Source organism: Eublepharis macularius, chromosome 4 (assembly GCF_028583425.1).
Source record: "Eublepharis macularius isolate TG4126 chromosome 4, MPM_Emac_v1.0, whole genome shotgun sequence".
Classification (NCBI taxonomy): domain Eukaryota; kingdom Metazoa; phylum Chordata; class Lepidosauria; order Squamata; family Eublepharidae; genus Eublepharis; species Eublepharis macularius.
In genome coordinates this window covers 88,458,792-88,479,197 of record NC_072793.1, presented here as the reverse complement: position 1 = coordinate 88,479,197, position 20,406 = coordinate 88,458,792, and the positions used below count along the sequence as shown (strand labels likewise).

Here is a 20,406-nt window from a genome sequence, read left to right as displayed (position 1 = left end):
GAAAACAGGGCTTTTTTTCATTTGAAATGTTGCGGAAAACTGAAATACATGCAATACGTTCTTATTGAGCCTAAATTTATTTTATTGCTTTAAGAATCTAATGTGCTTCATTCATAATGTTGTCACCCGTTATACTATTTGGTGTATTTATATATTTTAGTAAAAACACCTTAGTTTTGTTCAAACAAAATTGCCAACATTCCCACTATTAGAGAGAAAGAACTGCAAATTGCAGCAATTAAGAACAAACCGATTCCCTTTGTTCTTAGAATTGACGGTGAACTATGTAAAGGGGTAGAAAAGAGCAAGAGTCCAGTATCACCTAAAAGACTACAAATGTGAGGTGGGGTATGAGCTTTCTGAAGTGAAGTGAGCTGAAGAAGTGAACTGTGGCTCACGAAAGCTTATACCCTACCATAAATTTTAGTCTTACAGGTGCTACTGGACTCTTTGCTCTTTTCTACTGCTACAGATAGACTAACACAGCTACCCATCTTAACATAAGAGGATGTGAATGCTCACAAACAACATACAGAAACTCACTGAAGACAATCTAACTCTTCTTGGTCATAGTGATATATACGTAGATAAACTACAAAATGTAGGACTGCAACCCACGTAACAGCTGGAAAAACTTTCTGAACCTCAGGGACCAACCTGGGGGATGCAGCTGATAGCAATTTTGGGTAATCCACCTAATGTGTGGGTTTTAATGTCATCCTTACCTGAGGTGTTCCCAGCCTCTCTATTAAGGGAACCAGGTGAAGTGGGGCATATTTGGCTTCGAGACGCTTCATGCGCACCTCCAAGCGTTCTCCTTCTGTTAAGCGAGCAGCAAACAGTGATATGAGAAAGCAAAAACAAAAAAAACGTCTAGCATTTCAGAGTCACCACCCAACCATCCTCCAACTCTGGGACCAATGAGACAGAACAAAAACGAAGTAATGCATTGTGAAGAAGGAACTGTGATTACAGCCACAACACCAGCACACTTGTAAAAGGTCCTTGTTTTAAAAATAAATGCCTTGCTTTTGTTGATAGAGTTGTCAAATTTTACCTTTCACATGGATTGTTCCGTGGCTGGCTAGGGGTTTTAGTCTTTAGACCTAAGGGGTTTGCTTTGGAACCTACTAATCAAGAATGTATATATATGGAACTTCATAGGCATTGCACAGCTTTGGGAATAATGACGTATCTGTTCACCTCTTCACTCCTTACCTTTGATGTAGACCCTGGGCAAAATATTTTGGAAGGGAGCAGCATGCAGCAAATCACACACTTCTTCCTGGGACTGAGGCAGGAGGAAGAAAGATAAAAGGTGTTAAAAATTCCCTAAGGGATTGGTTCTTCAGCGGTCTGAAGGTCTGGGGGAAAGTAGGTGGATTCATTTGCCTCGAGAGGGGTTAATCAGATACAGCCCAATTTGCATAAATAACAGAACTGGAAGAAAATGCCAAGAGACTCCAAAGTAACAATTTATACCATCCTATACAAGGTAATTTGTTTTCTGAAAAATCTGGAGCTTTGCAAGTGGTTCTTTAGCTTATCCAGTTACAGAGTCTAAAGCAAGGCTTGTTCAATCAGCTGTCCAAACCTTGGTGCTGAGTGGTGTGGCATTCTGTCATGATTCCAACAAGTGCCATTCACTGTTAGCACAAGCTCCTTATAAGGGAGTGTCTGCACCAGTTAATTGGGTGGTTACAGACAACCATCTGCTATATATTCACTGCTTGTAAACTTATCTTGGTGCATATGGAAAGACAGTATTATGACTTGGTCCCCAGACTCCTCTATTGGTAACTCTTAAGATTCCAGCCTTAAACTATGGGCAAGATGTCTCATAGCCCCTGATTCTACTAGGATTGGATTCTAGTGGGACTCCCTGAAGAGGAAGATGTGCAACTAGGATCTAACATGGGAGGGGCTATTCACAATGTTCTGAGTCTGAATTAGGGCACCCACCACCACTCAAGACAGTGCTCTCTCTGGGTCCCTGTTCAATGATGAAGGGAGGGAAATCATTCATTACCATATTTTTCTGCAGAGAAACCCATTTCTAAAAATGCATTGCTTCATAAAATTAATCAGTATTATAATGCATAAAGGTAATACCACTCAAATTGGAGAATTTCAGAGTTGTAATTTTCCAAATGACTATCCTTTGGAAGTGTGTGTGTGTTTGTGTTGTGTGCGTGTAATGATAAGGATCTTGATATAGGGACCCTGAAAGAGACCTGTATTCATAAGCAGTCAATCCAAGTCCTGCTGAAGGACTGTCAGATATGAAAGGTGGACAAAACGGCTGAACTGATATTGTTGGCTTAGGTTCAAGGTGCTTGCCCTCTGACATAAGCTGCATCAACATGGGGGAGTGTTGTTTTTGCAAAGGCATCTTTGAAACCAGTATGACCTCCTTTACAGCATCAAGGGATGTCCAATCTGGGTTGTATCCTGGGGTTGAGAAGGCACTGGAGCCAAAGATGGCTTGGTCAGGTTAATAATAATAACAACAACAACAACAACAACAACAACAACAACAACATTCGATTTATATACTGCCCTTCAGGGCAACTTAATGCCCACTCAGAGCGGTTTACAAAGTATGTCATATCCCCATAACAAAACACTCTGTGAGGTGGGTGGGGCTGAGAGAGCTCCAGAGAACTGTGACTAGCCCAAGGTCACCCAGCTGGCTTCAAGTGGAGGAGTGGGGAATCAAACCCGGCTCTCCAGATTAGAGTCCTGCGCTCTTAACCACTACACCAAACCATCTGCTTTATCATGATGGTTATACTTATGGTATGCTTTCTTAGGAGACGGCTCTGAGGTGTTGCGCCTGGGGATAGCCAGAACTGAAGACAAGGTCTTGGCTGGAGCCAAAGATGGACCCAAAGATGTCATAACCAGTCTTCGAACTGACAAAGAGCATGGCTCTCTTTTAGGAGTCAGGAGAGGTTTGTGTGCTAGGATGGCTTTCAGAAACAGAGCCAGGCAGAGCTTTCTCCCATAATGCTGCCGTATAGGAGCATAGATAGGAGGCCTGGTCATGCCTCACCTTTGGAGTGAACTGTCTACAGTCAGAGCATCTCTCGGTACTGTCAGCCTACATGCCCATCTTTTTCCTTTCGAGGGCTAAATAGCAGCACAAGAAGGGATATGATAGGTGAGACAATGCTGCAATTCAGCTTTAAAATGATATAAATGCAGATCTCCCAGAATATTATGTATTTTGATTCCTTAAGCTTTGGGATTCATATCTGCTTTCATTTATGACTCCCCCTGGAAAGTATCCCAATTCTGCAGAGCCAGAAGGCAGAACTACAAGTTTCATGTAGTTCTATCATTCATTTTATAGACCTTTTCTTCTTCTACAGAATGCACTGTGGGACTGTGATGTAAAGAGAGATTTTTCCACTGAAAATTGCTTTTAACTCCACTGGGGGAACTTACCTGTACCTCTTTAAAATGCAACCCCTGTGGCTGCAGTCTAAAAACAAAAAAGTCTATAACATATGTTATTCCTTAGTGTGTAACATCCCCTGAACCTGAATCTGCTATATTTCTGCTGGAACTTGATCTGAAGGTACTGACCAGGCATGGCTTTGCACCTGAAGCTCACACCCTGGATGAAATGGAACACCACATAAATAAAACCAATTACTGTAGCATCTGAGGTAAAGAAGCAGGGTAAAATTGACCTAAACTTTATAAACAACTGGTTTCCTATATGGGTGCACACACAGAGACTTAAGTTTACAAGCAGTGATCATGTGCTAAATGGTTTTCTGTAGCTTCTCCCTGTTACTTTTAATTTCTTCTCAGGGTGCCCATTATTGAGCCTTTGTTTGTTGCTGTGCTAATCTTTGCACATTTGCAGTTCATATGCACCAAGATCAGCACAGGAATAATGAAGGACAATGAGGGACAAATGCATTGATTAAAAAAAAAATAACAAAATGGCAGGCTGGGTGACTTCTCAAATAGATTTACTCAATGTCTGATGCTCGAGTTTACTGTTTGAAATGGCAAACGTACAGGAAGCCAATGTTTCTCACAGTACAAAGCAATCCTAATCAGGGACCCCACCCAGCACAAGGAACAGAGAAATGGTCCCAGGTATGTTTGTTGGGCACATCTAGAGAGAAAGTGGCTGGTGCAGAACTAGTCCATGCCTTCAAAGTGAGTGAAACTTTGGTGTTGCCTCCATTAGATAAATATAGTTTGGAGACCCCCCCCCTTCCAAGATTCATAAAAGAGAGCTCTGAAGGGTATAGCTTGTGGACCACACAAAGGTACATGGAATTTAAATGCCCACTTTCAAACACTTAATTGGAATCAAGACTCATTGATGTACATTGTAGCCTGACAACTTCCCTGCCATTAATTCATGGTCTCACAATACTACCTCTTGGTGTGAATGACCCTGTAGCCGCCCCTCCCCCCACTTTAACTCCCAAGAAATCATGATCAGGATGGGGCTAGAAGAGGCCTAAAGAGGAATCAGAGAATGAGAAGCAGCTTGAAAACACACAGTTGATCAAGTTAATCCAAACCGCAGACACACAAAGAGGCAAGATCTGGGAAGCAAGAATGCCGGAGGAGACTTGAGTAATGGTTGGCAGCAAATTCTGCATGAGTCTACAGGGCAGAACAGCAACAAAGGAAACCATGATGGCTGCAGGCTGCATGCAAAGAGGCAAAACACTGCAAAAGGAGGTGTCAGTATCTCTCTGTTCTAGGATGCATTTAGAATGCTGTGACCAGTTTCCCAATCTCCAGCTATGTTTTATAGTGTCGACACGATGTACATGGTCCCTGATCCAAGTCTGATAGTTCAAATCCTATGCAAAGTTACTCCAGCTAAGCCAACTGAAATCAACAGGCTTAGATTAGAGTAATTTGTACTGCTGGTCTTTTACAAAAGCAACTTTACAAGATAGTGAGTTAAATCACAGATTTCAGCTCCCATTTTATTACTTACAAGTAGTTAATAGTCTATAGGGATATAACTGCCTTTTACTTTCTAAGAAACATGCTGGAATATTTGAGGCATATTGGTCCAATCTCATCTTACCGCTAGAATGTCAAACGCAGAGTGGAAGGTTTAATTGAAGGCTAATACAGCATCTAGCTGTTACAGTACTTAAAAAATGTTACTACTATTACTGTTGTTATTTTTATTGTAGCTATGACTATAGCTATAATTCCATTAGTGCACAGGTCTCGCCTTCCATAGGGAACAATGACAAAGCCTTGTTTGCCAACATATACCTTGGGTTTTATTACATGGCAGCTTCAGGACCAACTGTGCCCCATAGCACATTCTGAATATCTAACTGGTTGTGCACTCCTAAGCAGTCACACTCTTCTAAGCTCACTGATGCGTGCAGCTCCGCTTGTATGGTAAATTCCTGCATTAGTAAATTCATACATTACCATGACTTTGAAGAAGAATTTGTTTAAATAAAGCATAAAACAAATGACATTATGATGTTCAGGAAATCATGAATTCAAAAGGTCTTTATTAATGGCCAGCCTACTGGGAATACATTTTTTTCTGCTAAAATCCAACTTGTTCTGTGAAATTTTGATGCAGAATAATAGTTATTTTGGGGCAGTGAAGTTAAGGAGGAAAAAATAAGCTTATTTCAAAATATTCTCTCTTTAAACAAAAGACAAGTTTTGGTCTCTGAGCCTGTGTTTAACAAATCAACCCACAGAGCAATTATATCTGGTAACTATATAGCATACATCCTATATAAGTTAAAGCCTCCAGAAAGTCCAAAGGAATCCCACAAAGTCCAAAGAAATGTATTATTTTCATGCAGAATCAAAAACCTTACTGAAAAACTTAGAACTCAGAGAGGATAAGATTATTACACAAAAGACATGGATTCTGCTGCCTATACCTTTCAGACTACCACAGGCTCATATGTTTTTTTCACAGTGTGGAAGTGATTGATCTTACCTCCAAGTTGTCATTCCTGTTCTTGTTCCTATGGTAATCTAATATTAAACTCTCTAATGATGTATCATTACTATGAGAAGCAATTAAGCACATTAAACGTCCCACAATAAGGAAAAGAAGATGTCGTGCACATTCAAGCACAGGTTGCAGATCAGAAGGACCAACATATTCATAATGGGAGAAAGCATTACTCAAGAGAACTGTGATACTTCCAAGAATCCTAAGCAAACATCTATTTTGTCTTACTGGAAGGTAGCAGCTACCAAAAGGACTACACTAGACACTTATGAGTACATCCTACTTCTCATATGCTGGGTTGGTTATCCATAGGCTAAATAAGAAAGGCAGGAAGTTGGACAGAATAGATACCTTGAAAAATCAGGTGCTGCTTTTGCAGGTTCCAACGTCATGTAAATAACACAGTCTGTGCTCACTATTGTTACTATACCTGACCTGGGAATATGTAGAGACATGCAAAGGATCAGCCAGGGATCAAGTTAAGGCTATACTTGGACTGCAAAGACTGGCTCTCGATAGGATGCACACATATCCTGCATAAAAACCACTGCAAATGAGCTCCAAATCTCCCAGCCTGACCACAGAATGGCATGGCTAGGAGTTCATGCTATCTGTACACAACACATGTCTACCCACAAGCAAACATGATGATCAGTTTAGATTTCTAATCAAAATTCATAAAATCCAAACTACTTTCAAATTAATGTTCTTCCAACATGCAGCAATTTTTAGATTATGATTTCAGCAAGTTATCCCCTATGTATAGCTTTACAGCTGACACTAAATCCCTGTCAATGTACACATTTAAATGGTACTACAAGATTACCACTATATGAATACCTTATTGAACTGGGAGTCTTATCTGACTTATTCAGTCACCTAGAATAGTTTAAAGTTTACCGATATTCAAAGGAATTCATTTTAACTCACCAAGGCCTGCTCTATGAGAAGGCAGAAAAGAATGGCGTTACCCACTTCCCTCAGACTCTGGAACACATCAGTCTTTAGCTCTGCATATTCAATTATGTCTTTCAGCTGGTGATGGAAAAACTCCAGGATTCCTTAAAAGAAATAAGGAAGAAAGAGGAGGATATGATAGGAAAGAATGATGATAGACATGAAGAGTATATTGGTGATGCCTTTGGAACTAGCTATGATCCTCAGTCGTTGACTTATGCTCTCTCCAAACATTTCATCCCAAAATGTACCCTTCCACTATATGGGGAATTTTACCATAGAAGAAGTCATCCTTCCTCCAATGTCAGGAGTACTCCTCCAATGAAAGATTTAGTGTAAGAAAACCATCAGATCCCACTCTGTGCATGTATCTGCATTATACTGGTGGGGTGTTACTGCTCTAGACAGTAATGATGTAGAATGAAATTGCTCTGCATTGACCCACCTCTGCTACTCCCTATATACAATGATAAAACTTCCAAACCAGATTGCAGTTTGTTGGTTAGTTTTTCTCTATTTTTCTTTCAGCTCACAAGACAGCTGCCTGTGCGTGTGCATTCTCTGTTGCGGCCCCCACTTTACGGAATGGTCTAGTTTAGGAAAGCTCCCAATCTCCGGGGTTTCTGCAAACTATGCAAAACTGAATTATTCAAGAGGGCTTTTTTACTCAGATAGGAGGGCTATAATATAAGGAAGCTGTCTCAATGAGATACATCCATAAAGGGATAGGGAGTGACTTTACACTTTACTACTATTGCTATAAGTATGATCTTACTGGGTAGATCCTATGTTGTTTAATATGTCAATCTAAGAATTACTTATGCTCTGTTTCATTATTTCTTCAGTTCTGTACTGGATTTCTGCTGATTTAAAACCTTTGCAAATTTGCATGTATATACCCTGTTACATGTGTACTGAAGATAGTTTAGGTGGGTAGCCATGCTGGTCTGCAATCAGCAGGATTTGAGTCCAGTGGCAACTTAGAGACCAACAAAATTTTCAGAGTGTAAGCTTTCCAGAGTCAGACCTCCCTTCTTCAGACAACATGCATCTTTGACATGGGCTGTACTGTCACTTACTGAGTAATATGCCTTGAGTCTCAGTGAGAAAGGTGGATTATAAGTAACATAAATAAATAATAAAAATAAGATAGCACAATCAAATAATTAACAACTAATAATCAAGCAAATATAAAACAGTGGGCCAAATCAATCAGCAATTATAATGGCTGTCAGGGGGAGAGAGGGAGTAAATAATTAATACTGCTCTGCAAAGACCAATCAAAACAAGTATGTTTCTAGAAAGCCTAGAATGTGTACTTTGCAGAAGAGCCTGTTCCCTCAACAACTCCCTACCATTGCAAAGAATTATGCAGTGGCTGAACTGCTGTAGTTCACATCCCCCCTCACTGCTGACTTGTTATTCACTGAACCCAACCTTTACAGATTGGTCTTAGCCTGCACTGGATTCAATAGCAAGTTAGCTAGGCTGTCTACATGTTCCCTTGGTGGCATGCCACTGGTGCCTTCCCCCTATCACTTCCTCAGAAGGCTCCATTCGTTAGTGCGCAAGTACCCAGAAACTCCTACATAAACAATGCCAGGTTTTTGTGTACTGGACAGTGTGTTGGACCTGAACTAGACAGAGTTCAAAACCCTGCTCAGCCATGAAACTCACTGGATAGCCTTAGTCGAGTCACTATTTTGTAGGCTAACTCATTTCATGGGGACTGTAAGGATGAGACCATTTTAGCAACCCTGAGTAACTTGGAGAAATGTCATAAATAAAGATACAAAAGTTGTAAGCAGCCATATTGGCCCACACAAAATCCAGGAAAAGGAACAAAATTAGCACCAACCCAACATATCTCGTGTCATTTATGCTGGCTTCCATAAATAAGGCACCCATGATAAAAGAGTTATTTAGAAAAATCTAATGCAGTCCAAGTACCAACCTGGAGATCCATATTCGTGTCTTGGCAGCCGGCATATTTTTGGCATAACCTCTATCAAAGTTTTCACATACTGAAGGATGGTCCCTTGTAACTATTAGAAGCAATGGAAAATACAATCAGCACTACAAGTGAGCCTTATATAAACTGAAAACTTGTTTAGTTTTACGAAGAGGTCAGCAGACCACAAATTTTGGTTGGCCTTGATAATCAGTCCACATTAATGGTGGCCCCTGAACTTCCCCCAACTCTAAGGCCTTGTTTCTGAAAACATGCTAAGCTTTGCAGGCATGTGCAAACAGCAAACAGCTACTTGTAGATGTCTAGTGAGATTTTTAAACTTTTTTTTTTACTTTGAAAAGCACACATCTTCCAACCATGCTTTAATGCACATTTTCAATCCCTTTTCAAAAGTGGTCATTTTTTAATTTTTTTATTTATTTCAAATTTGTATTCCGCCCGCCCCGTGAGCAGGCTCAGGGCGGATAACAACGTATTAAAAATACAATTAAAATTCATGTTAATTAAAAACATTTAAAACAGGATGGTGGACAGCCTTCACAGGGAGGGTTTTATACACCCCTTTTTTCCAGGCCGGTGAAGGCCCAGCCTCAGCCATATGCCAGGCAGAACTACTTTGTCTTGAGGGCTCGGAGAAAAGACAGCAGGTCCTGCCGGGCCCTGATTTCAGCAGACAGATACAGTACTGAAAATATCACTGAATAATACTTACCTTCTCCTCTCCTTGGACCTGGAGCACCTTCCCTGTTCTTAAAAGGATTTGGAATAGGGCATGCAGTCTCTAGTTTGACTTTGACTGTTGAATTTTGTATTAATGTACTTATGAATGTTTTGTACGTATGAATGCACAATATTTATGAAAATTGTTGAGCACACCTACTGTATAAACCTTTGAGCTTTTTGCCTCAATATATAGAAATATTTTTCTTAATTTCCCTGGGTGGATGTACTTTGCCATGGCTCATAGGGCTGAGCTGAAACTACACATTCAGCACTCAGATATAGATCTAACTTGGCGTACCTTGGAAGACATCAGAATTTGCAGAGCTCATTCTTGGTTCCACCTCAAATCAATTTCAATCTGGCCTAAGAAACTTCAGGAAAGCTATAGGCTTCTACACTAAATAATGATTGGGAATCCTGAACTAACCCACAGGATCTTAGAAAATATGTTGCATATCTATACTACAGACATAAATGCATTAAACAATAACTCCCTTGCCTCAGGCCACTACAGTTCTGTAGGAAGGAGCCAGGGATCTCTCAACGATAATTCTACGCATCCTCACTAAACAACAAACCCCAAGATTCTTTGAGAGAAGCCATGGCTTTTAAATTCATATAAAACTGATATGACTTCATGAGGTGGAAATACATTCCAAATTCTTGTTGCTTATATTTACTTTCATGTGCAGAGTATCACCAGAATAAAGAATGGACTATTTCACCAGAGTCCAAAATTTTCAATTAAGATTCTTTGCCAGAATTTGATAATAAATATAGATATAACTGATAAAGGAATCCTAAATTTCAATCACTTTAAAAACTATATTCTAAATAAATGTCCTAAAATAAGATACACTTATAAAAAAAAAGTTTCAGCTACAGATTTATTTAGTTGTGTTCTGAATTTTGCATCCATTTTAGCATTTTGCTTCAGATTTCACCATTACCAGGCTCTTGACAATCTTCAGCAATTCTTCCATCACCACAGCTATCCCTTGGTATCCAAGAAGACGGCAGATCGTTTTGAAATGAGGAGGCCCCACAAAGTTCCGGTAGGAGCTATAGATATGGCTATATGCAATATTGAGTGGCTGGGGGGAAATGAAAAAAGCTGGTTAATAACATAATAATCTATTCAAAGATCACTTGAGCATCAGATAATTTATATGGCCATGTCTATCTATCTAAAATTTACCTGGCCCATCCAAAAAGCTCAATATGACAGTCATTTTATCTGCATAACTAGCCTGTGAGGCAGGTTGGCTCAATGAATTTCCAAATGTCATCCAGTTTTATGATTGAATGGGGTATGAATTTGTCTCTCATCCAAGTCTAGCACTCTAGCAACTGCACTGGCACGATGCACAACAGAGTGAAGAATACTGTACTGCTTATGACAGAGCTCCCCTGCTCTGTCACTGAGGACTTTCTTTCTTTCTTTCTTTCTTTCTTTCTTTCTTTCTTTCTTTCTTTCTTTCTTTCTTTCTTTCTTTCTTTCTTTCTTTCTTTCTTTCTTTCTTTCTTTCTTTCTTTCTTTCTTTCTTTCTTTTCTTGCACTCCAGTCTTTGGATTGCATACAAAAAATCTCTCACTTTTATTTATTTAGTCCTCCTTTCCCACTGAGACTCAAACAGAGCAAACCTAAGTAAAGTTACTCCAGTCTAAGACCATTGATTTCAATTGTCTTAGACTGGAGTAACTCTGTTTAGGATTGCACTGAAGGTTGATTACACAGTATAAATCAATGCAAGCAACAAGATGGAACATTTATTTGATTTATGTATTTATGTTATTTATAGTCTGTCTTTCTCAATAAGACTCAAGGTGGATTTCAATAAACAATGTAATAGGGTATGTAAATGCAAGGATTAGGATTGTGGAAATCTGAAAGCGAGCACAAAGCTGAATCACAGCAGAATATAAATTGTAAGTATCAATATGATGTTAAACAATGCAGAAATGTCATATTAGGATAATACATACAGTAGCAGATAATACATACCATACAAAGCAGTATAGTCCACAGTCCCCTTTCCTTTTTTAAAGCATCATCTTGACCATTCTGTTCTAATATGACCATTTTACTTGTGCAAAAACTCCTCCTGAGTAATTCAGTTTTATATAGTTTGTGGAAAGCCGGGAGAATGGGAGCCCTCCTAACCTTTTCAAGCAGCCCATTGTATAAGTTGGGGGGCCACTACAGAGAATGCACATTAATAGCCAGTTGTTAATCTTCCCCATTTGCAAGGTGACACCTGAAGAAAGCCCTGTTCCGATGAGAAAAGCTGTAGTGGCAGAGCCCAGGGGAGAAGAGGTCCTGCAGATATGAGGGTCTCGGGATATGAAGGGGTTTGGAAGTGAGAGCCAGTACTTTAAACTGAGCCCAGTAGCTGATGGGCAAAATGAGAGTAATATGCATGCTCTGCCTAGCTGCTGGTAATAACAACACCCAGCCTTGCTTCAGCAGCAGTAGTGTGATGTTTATGCAAATGTAACTGGGAGAACGTAACTTTGCTGCAGGGATATAGTCCTGCTAAGAGGAAGCTATGCCTCCAAGTGAGGGAGGAAAGGTACTTCAAATGATGATACAATTTAAAAAGAAGTAATAGTAGCAGAAATACTAGTTTGGAAATGCCTGGACTCTATTCATGAGGTGCAGCAGTGGAGGACACACCTGTAAAAGAAGTTTAAAAAAACTATGGGGAAAAATAAAATGCACCTTTAAAAATAATTATGGACATTAATGATTTGTACAAATACAGAAGGCACAAACAAGTCACATTTCCTTTGTTTGTATGTATCAAGGACAGGGGAAACACAAAGGGTTTGCTGGTTCAGAGAGAGCTTTCTCAGAGAATAACCTGCTTCCAGCCTTGGTTGCTGCCCCCCAATCCCTACTACTGTCCTAGCTCAGAGGCTGGGGAAGTAAGATTTAAGCTTACTGGGCTATGCCTGGGAGACACCAAAGCCGAGTTCCACCCAGAAAGTTACAAAGGTAGCACAGGGCCAAAGTTGGCCTAGGCACTGATTCAGATTGAAACTACAAACCAATGAAACATCACACAGTTGTAAAATATATATTTATTAAAAAGGCGAATAAAAAACTAATTTGTAGACAGCGCACAAAAAGGATAGTTAAAACAATAAAAGCTTAATAACTTAACACTTAAACATAAGTATGTTGATAACTTGTAAAGGTAACACAGATTTCTGCTTTACAGATTCCAGGTCTCAAAGCACAGTTGCAAGACACAATGGCCGATGGACAGGAATTGAGATTGGACTCCTGACTCAAGACAAAGGCATAACTGAACTTCTCCAGTTTATTCCAAGTTGTCTGACAACATGGAGAGATCTCATGGACCAATGAGGGCTCTGCAATGACGTGTGAGGATGACACTCACTGCTCTGAGCACATATTAGCTTCATTTGAGAACTGAAACTGGGCTTAGATAAGCTAATCGGATGGAATGCTTTGGCACTGGCTCCCTGGGACTCCCACCTATAATGGTCTCAAACTTTCACCTGGGCTGGGAACATCATATCTCTGTAAGTTTCCTCACTCATTAACAATGTTTACCCATAATGCATTTCAACTCTGGCCATGGTAGGCCTATACTTTATTACAAATTCTGGCCAAGGCAAGCCTGATTCTTCATAGTATATATCAAGGATTCCCAGCAGGATCCTGTCGTTCCTACCTGGCTCAGGGACAGACACACACAGACACCCATGTCTGGTATCCGGGTTAACAACACTTAACAAACCTGCCAGTGAGAGTCTACTTCCCCCCATAAGGCTGAAACATGTTTCGTCAGGGTCACATAAGGTCTTTGTATGGGATTTTAATCTGAAATGAGGCTATATTGGGGCCTGTAATTGTTTTTAAACTATTTTGTAATAAATAGTTGATATATATTTATGTCACATAGTCAGCAATTTTAATACTGGGCCCTTTAATTTGGATTCATTTAACCTTCTAGGTTCTTAATTCATTCTTTTGGTTTAAGCCCCCCCCCGTCTTTCTCACAAAGAAGAGCCCATACATGTCCCCTCACTGCTTTTCTCCATACAAGAGCAGTAATGAGCAAAGGGCCATCTTACCCCAGCAGGAGATAAAATAACTGGGAAACTGAAGCTGGGGGGAGATATATTCTTTTTTCGTCTCTGCAGTGCTACTTGCATAGCTTCAGATGTTTCATGATGATCATGCTTCATTTGCTTGTCAAAGTTAATTACTTGATGTACTAACCATATAGTGATGATGACTACTATCTAAAAGCTGGTACAGAAATAAAAGATTTTTCTGAATCTAATGTAGGGAACAAATGTATATTTACTACTAATCTGGCTAAACAAAGCATTGTTTTAAGATGCATCTTCATTTTTCCCCTTGCCAAGATTCAATTCTAGTTTGTATTTAGACAGGATAGAACTCACTCGTTCACATTCAAATTCACTCTAATCCAATACACAGAAATCAGCATTAACATTTTTTTCAAAGAACAGAAAACAAAACATAACAAACGGGTAAATTTGTATCTTTCGGTGAATGAGCATTTACTGATAGAAGAATATGTGAGCTTTTTGAGCTATGCAAAATTTATTGTTGTATAGACTGGAAAGGTATTAATGACACATCTATTAATTCACTATGGCCCCCATGTGGAAGCTGCTGCAAACAGCACCTTAATATACTATAGTTGTGCATAATGTGAAGTGTTTACATGTCAATCCTTCACATTATATAAGAAAAGAAGGAAAGGGTTACGGTTCACTAACAGAGCACGTGCTTTGCATGCAGGATATTCCAGATTCAGTTCCTGGCATCTCGATTAAAAGGATCTCAGTGCTATCATCTCATGATCCAGTCACCACCTTTGCCCAGAAAACCATTACCAAATAATGCACAAACATTAGAATAGTGCATTTGCACGCTATCTGCACCAACATGCGCACTATGAAGAGATGGTTGATAGTGACACGTTTCCTCAGCTTCCTATCTTGCTCTGTTTAAACCCTGAAGAGTCAGCCTTAGCTAATAAGAGTCGACACGGATGAAATAAATTGACCAATGGTCTTACTCAGTATTAGGTAGTTTCAAGTGTTTCTAAGAGTCTCAATACCTGTGCCAGAAGATGTGGGAGTAAAATACAGGTGATTACTCTAGTAAATGTTACATATTATACATTTTCAAATGGTATCATCCAAGCAGGATTAATCTGTAGACTGTACTGACTCTCAATTGACATACAGAGCAAAATTCACATCAAGGTACCTTTTCATGCATTGCAAACAATAAATCGGTCAACATGCTGAACATATATAAAATCTTTTATTTTGTTTAGCACAAAATCCTATAACGTAAAAACATTCATTTGTTCGATGTATTGTCGAAGGCTTTCACGGCCGGAGAACAATGGTTGTTGTGGGTTTTCCGGGCTGTATTGCCGTGGTCTTGGCATTGTAGTTCCTGACGTTTCGCCAGAAGCTGTGGCTGGCATCTTCAGAGGTGTAGCACCAAAAGAGAGATCTCTGTCTTTTGGTGCTACACCTCTGAAGATGCCAGCCACAGCTGCTGGCAAAACGTCAGGAACTACAATGCCAAGACCACGGCAATACAGCCCGGAAAACCCACAACAACCATTAATTTGTTCGTTCCACCAACTGTCTAAATAAATTTTTATTCTATTCTTGCAACATTTTGAAGAACCAAACTTTCATGGAACTTCATTTAAAGGAAAAAGATTCACTACTTACTCTCTGGGTATCTAGAGATTGTGTGGAAAATTCAAACAATTTCATTTTGAGGTGATCACGGAAGTTAGCAAAGTACAGGATTATTAGATACCATACTTGAGTTTTCAGTATATTCAGCACTGCCATGCAAGTATGAATTAGGCTGTATTCCATATTATATATCAAATAGAACCAAGATTAAATATATTCAGTTCTGGATTTTGTAGTCAGAAGTTAATCTATTTTTTCCTCTGCCCCGTTCAAAACAGAATTCAGTGAATTTACAAAGAATATTCAAGATGACAAGGGGTTTTATTTCACCTTGATATCATTATAAAGGGATTTTGCAGCTGTTGCCTCACACTTGATATTAGGGACATCGAGAGACTTTGTCTGCTTGGTGATATTGCCATTTATTGTGCAACATCACACACAGAGAGATTTCTTTCTCGAGAACTTGATTCTCGAAAGCTTATGCTACAATAAAATTGGTTAGTCTTAAAGGTGCTACTGGACTCTTTTTGATTTTTCTCCAGTTGTGAGAATAGATCTTTTTTCTTCCAGGCATGCATGAAGTATGGTCTCACCATATATTCTAATTTTTTAAAAAAATGCCTTCCAAATTAGGTGGTGAATAGTAAATATGTTGCTTAACTCACCTTAGATCCATAAAGATAGTATGGTTGGACATTGGCTGGTTTGTCTCTCTGAGGTTCTTGTGTGAATGGAATTGCTGTCCGTACAAACCTGAGTGTGCAAAAATGAGAAGAAAATGGATTAACAACAACTTTTTTCTTTTTGGAGCACTTGTGCCAAGTTTTGAATAAAACTCTGAAGTCCTTGTTAAATCAAAGAGCTGGTCAAATCCCTTTTTCCTTAATTTTACTAATATTCTAAGTATTTTGATTGTTTCCAACCATAAAGTTTAATAAAACGCCTTTCACCTGTCAAAAGTGAATATTTATAGCTGTTAACACCAGCTATTCTTATAACTGCATGCACTTCAGAAAGTATACTGAGTAAAGCTGTATTGTTTATTCACAATGGGAACAATCCACAACAGATCTAATCAGAGGAAAGTTCCATTTTATTTAATGGTGCTTACTCCTAGGAATGTGTTCTTAGGATTGCAGCCAACATCTTCAATAAACTCAATATAACAATAGTGAGTTTCATGTTTATTACCAATTCTATTACAATTGTGTATTTTAAAAAATCTAAAATTGCTTCTGCACAAAACTTGACTAATTCAAGATACATGTCTGATGTATCTAAAACGCGGTGTATGAAATTAGTTATCTAATTCATTCAGATTTCATTCAGTTTAAGCAATAACAATGTACAAGGCCATGTGGCACTAGTGACCTATTCTGAGCATTCAAACCAGACATTGGCATTCCTTTTTCACCTGTTAGTCGATCCGTTGTAGCAGTAATTCGGTAAAAAGTCAAAGTTTAGCTCCCAGAAGACATGCAGGGTGATGCGCCCATAAGGAGCAGAGACATTGTGATTGGCTTCCCGGAACATGGCATCAAAACTATCCAAGGTCATGTGCTTGCACAGCAGTCTATGTGTCAGGCGGTTTATCTCCAAAAGCCACTCAAGCTCCTGCTCCCAGAGAAAGTAGCATCAAGAAGACATTGTATTATCAGAATCACAACAGAAAGGTCTCATTATATCAGAAAGGACATGAAATACAGCGGAGGTTGAATTTGCAAATTCTTTTTGCTCTAAAGTCTAGGAAACTATGAAGGGTAAAAATAATAGGTCTCTCTCAAAGCACAGTGTTTCCAGAACGTCACCATTTACATCAGAATATTAACAAGTTAGAAAATGGAATTTCTACACTGCTTGACTCTAGACACTTCTCTAAGAAGTTGTTGATTGAAACACAATGTGTAACCATTCCATAATCAGCTCTAATTTGAACAAATACAGAAGAATAAAGATAAAAGTTACACATTTACTTAACAAATTAGTATTGGAACTAATGTTTCTCTTCTACTGTGATGAAGTAAAATATTAGATCCAACTCTGTATCTTAACATTTATACAGCACTTTGAAGTGTACACATGCATTTATCTCAGTGACAGTAACCCTTATAACTCTTTCTATGGGTCGTGTGAGGAGTGGGGTGGGGAGATAGTGCCTTGTCTTAGACAGCCTCTAGTGAGATCATGTCAAAGCCAATATTTGGGGGATTTCAAACTACAGCCTAACCTTTCACAAGACAATCAGTTAAAATGTAATCCTAAACAAATTTACACTTTTTAAAGTCCATTGAATCAAATGGATTTTAAAATGTGTGGCCTACTTAGGAATATATTGTTAGTCACTATACTAGAGTAGCTCTAAACTGCAATTATTTTGTGGCAGAGCTATCTGAAAGTTTTCCTAATATAATGAGTAATCCTTTGTGCCTACTTCAGGGAAAAGAGAGTCAAGAAACTATATGTCACAAAGAATCCCCATAGTGTGGAGACTGACAATAATCACAAGGAAATATTGGTAATCTCTGCATAATCAAGATATAGCATGGTGAATGTGGACAGCTTCCTAATGTTCACTGCCAATAGATGTGTACAGAATTATCAACAGGTACACAAACAGAATGGATTTTATAGTAATTAGGAACACAATAACTTATCTTGTATACAATTAGGTAGAAACCAAATACAGATAGTTAAGAGATGTGGTATCCAAGCAGTTGGGAGCAGTTCTGGTCATCTAATTTTCCTCTTCACTTACCACAATGGATGTGAGGTCCTCGCTCTCAAAGCGACTAATGGCCTGGTCTAGTGATTTGTACATTGCAGCTGAGATACGTTGGGTAATAAGCCTGTTTAGGTCAATTGACCTACCCAGAAGCTGTGGAAAAAGCAAAATGCAGGCAGCCATTGAAAACAGAATTTTTTTTTTAAATGTCCACAATTCAGAACAAAACATAAAGAGAAAAAGTTTTCAGAACGCAAGTTAGTTTTCTTTAGGTAGCAAGTCCAAAATTAACTGGGCAATTGTTATACAAAATTCTCATGGCTTAGTCATTCACTTGTGTATAGTTGCCTACAGGGCTTTTTTTGAGCCGGAACGTACTAGAATGGTGTTCCGGCAGCTCATTAAAATACCCATATGACTGGTGTCACATGGGTATTTTTGGCCATTTTGGGCCCGGATCGAGGCTGAGATGGCCAAGATTGCCAGGTGGGGGAATCCTCCCCTCCCAGCAGTAGCCCGATCAAGGCTGTTTGGGGCCTGATCTGGGCCCAAAATGGCCAAAATAGATTATTTTAAAAATACCATGACACAAAATGGTGCCAAAATGGCCTGGATCGGAGCAGAAACGGCCAATATCGGACCGGTGCTGGGCCAGGGAGAGTTTCCCCACCCAGCAACGACCCAATAGAAACCGTTTTGGCCCAATCCAGGCCGTTTTGGCCGCTTTGGGCCCATTTAGGGCCCAAAACGGCCGAGATCAAGGCTGAAACGGCCCGGATCGGGGCCAAAATGGCTGAGATTGGGCCAGTGCATGGCAGCAACCCGATCCAGGCCGCTTCAGCCCTGATCCAGGCTGTTTGTGCCATTTCATGCCGTTTCAGCTCCGATCCAGGTAGTTTCAGTGCTGTTTTCGCTGTTTGGGGCCTATTAAGAGCCCAAAACAGCCTGGATCGGGGCCGAAATGGCCTGGATCGGGGCCAAAATGGCCTGGATCGGGCCAGTGTATGGCGGGGGAGGGTTCTCCCACCTGGCAGCAACCCGATCCAGGCCATTTCAGCCCCGATCTAGGCCATTTTGGGCCGATTATGGGAGCAAGGGAGTCTTCTCCCATGTTGCAACTGCACATTCCAGGCCGATCCGGGCCATTTCTGGACCATTTTGGACCAATTTTGGAGTAGAATGGCCCAGATTGGGCCCTAAACGGCCAGGTTTGGGCTGCTGCCCTGCGGGGGAGTGCTCTCTTGTGTGGCAACAGCATGTTCCAGGCTGTTCTGGGCTGTTTTGGGCCCAATGTGGGCCCAAAATGGCCCAGATCTGGCCACTGCTGGGCAGGGAAGTGCTCCACCATGGCGGAGCGGCCTGTTCTGGGCCAAATTGGAAAAAAAAAACCATGGAGCATAGCATCACTCCCGAGGCGGCCACACCTGCATGATGACGTCACTTCCTGGAAGTGACATCATCATGCAGTCCCGGGACCTGTGCACACTTATGTATTGAGAGGCATGCTACCGCCTCCTGGGAGTTGCCCTGGGTGAGAATTTTCCCCACCACTTTCTCCAGAAAAAAGTCCTGGTTGTCTATATTTTAAAGTGTGTTTTTCTGACGAAAAGCCATACAAGCACTCCAATACACACACAGAGTGCCTATCCATATAGGCTGCCACGTTAATTTCAATGGAGAAATAAATTTCAATGACAGTATACCATTTTATAACATGAGCCATCAGTTCATTCTGCTAATACCCATCATTTCACCAGGGAAACAGAAAACTGACTATATTGGAGCCATAGAATCAACTGATCTGGCATGCCATATAAATACTGGGTACCCTACTGAAATTAGCCAAGTTTTACCTGAACGTGTCTCTGTTTGAGCAATGTCTCATAACGGTTGGATGGTGGGTAAGGGATAATCACTCCATAATTCTTACATTCAGCCCGGAAACGTTTATCCAATAAAACACTGGGATTAGAAAATAATGTCAATACATTTACTCAAATGCCTCCTGGTAGTCAAGATTCACATCTACATGGTAGAAGCCTGTTGATTGACCAAGCTAATCTTTTTCCCTCTCTGCTTTCTATGCTTTGAATTCTAGCTCATGAAATCTGCTACAGGAGATCCAGCAACTGATGGATCACCTATCTAGTGTGCTGAGTAGGAGACTCATGCACAGCAAGTACTTGGGCTATACAAAATAGGCTATACAAATTCATCTAATGTAGGTATTGCCTAATTTGACTATGGTGATTTAGCGCATAGAAAATTGCGTGGGCCTCTCTGAATACAGTATCTGGCCTTTTCCTGATA

At 40.0% G+C, this 20,406-nt stretch overlaps 1 protein-coding gene across 1 annotated transcript in view; it reads right to left on the bottom strand.

Annotated features, from left to right (window-relative positions):
- Positions 1-20,406, bottom strand: part of CYFIP2 (cytoplasmic FMR1 interacting protein 2) — a 98,202-nt gene that overhangs the window by 9,756 nt on the left and 68,040 nt on the right. The window contains exons 20-28 of the mRNA XM_054978237.1: positions 19,950-20,058; positions 18,130-18,249; positions 16,789-16,988; positions 16,040-16,127; positions 10,589-10,732; positions 8,898-8,988; positions 6,917-7,047; positions 1,219-1,291; positions 726-820 (exon numbers count right to left, since the gene is read on the bottom strand). Coding sequence (XP_054834212.1) covers positions 726-820; positions 1,219-1,291; positions 6,917-7,047; positions 8,898-8,988; positions 10,589-10,732; positions 16,040-16,127; positions 16,789-16,988; positions 18,130-18,249; positions 19,950-20,058 — 1,051 coding nt within the window. The remainder of the gene's footprint in view (positions 1-725; positions 821-1,218; positions 1,292-6,916; positions 7,048-8,897; positions 8,989-10,588; positions 10,733-16,039; positions 16,128-16,788; positions 16,989-18,129; positions 18,250-19,949; positions 20,059-20,406) is intronic.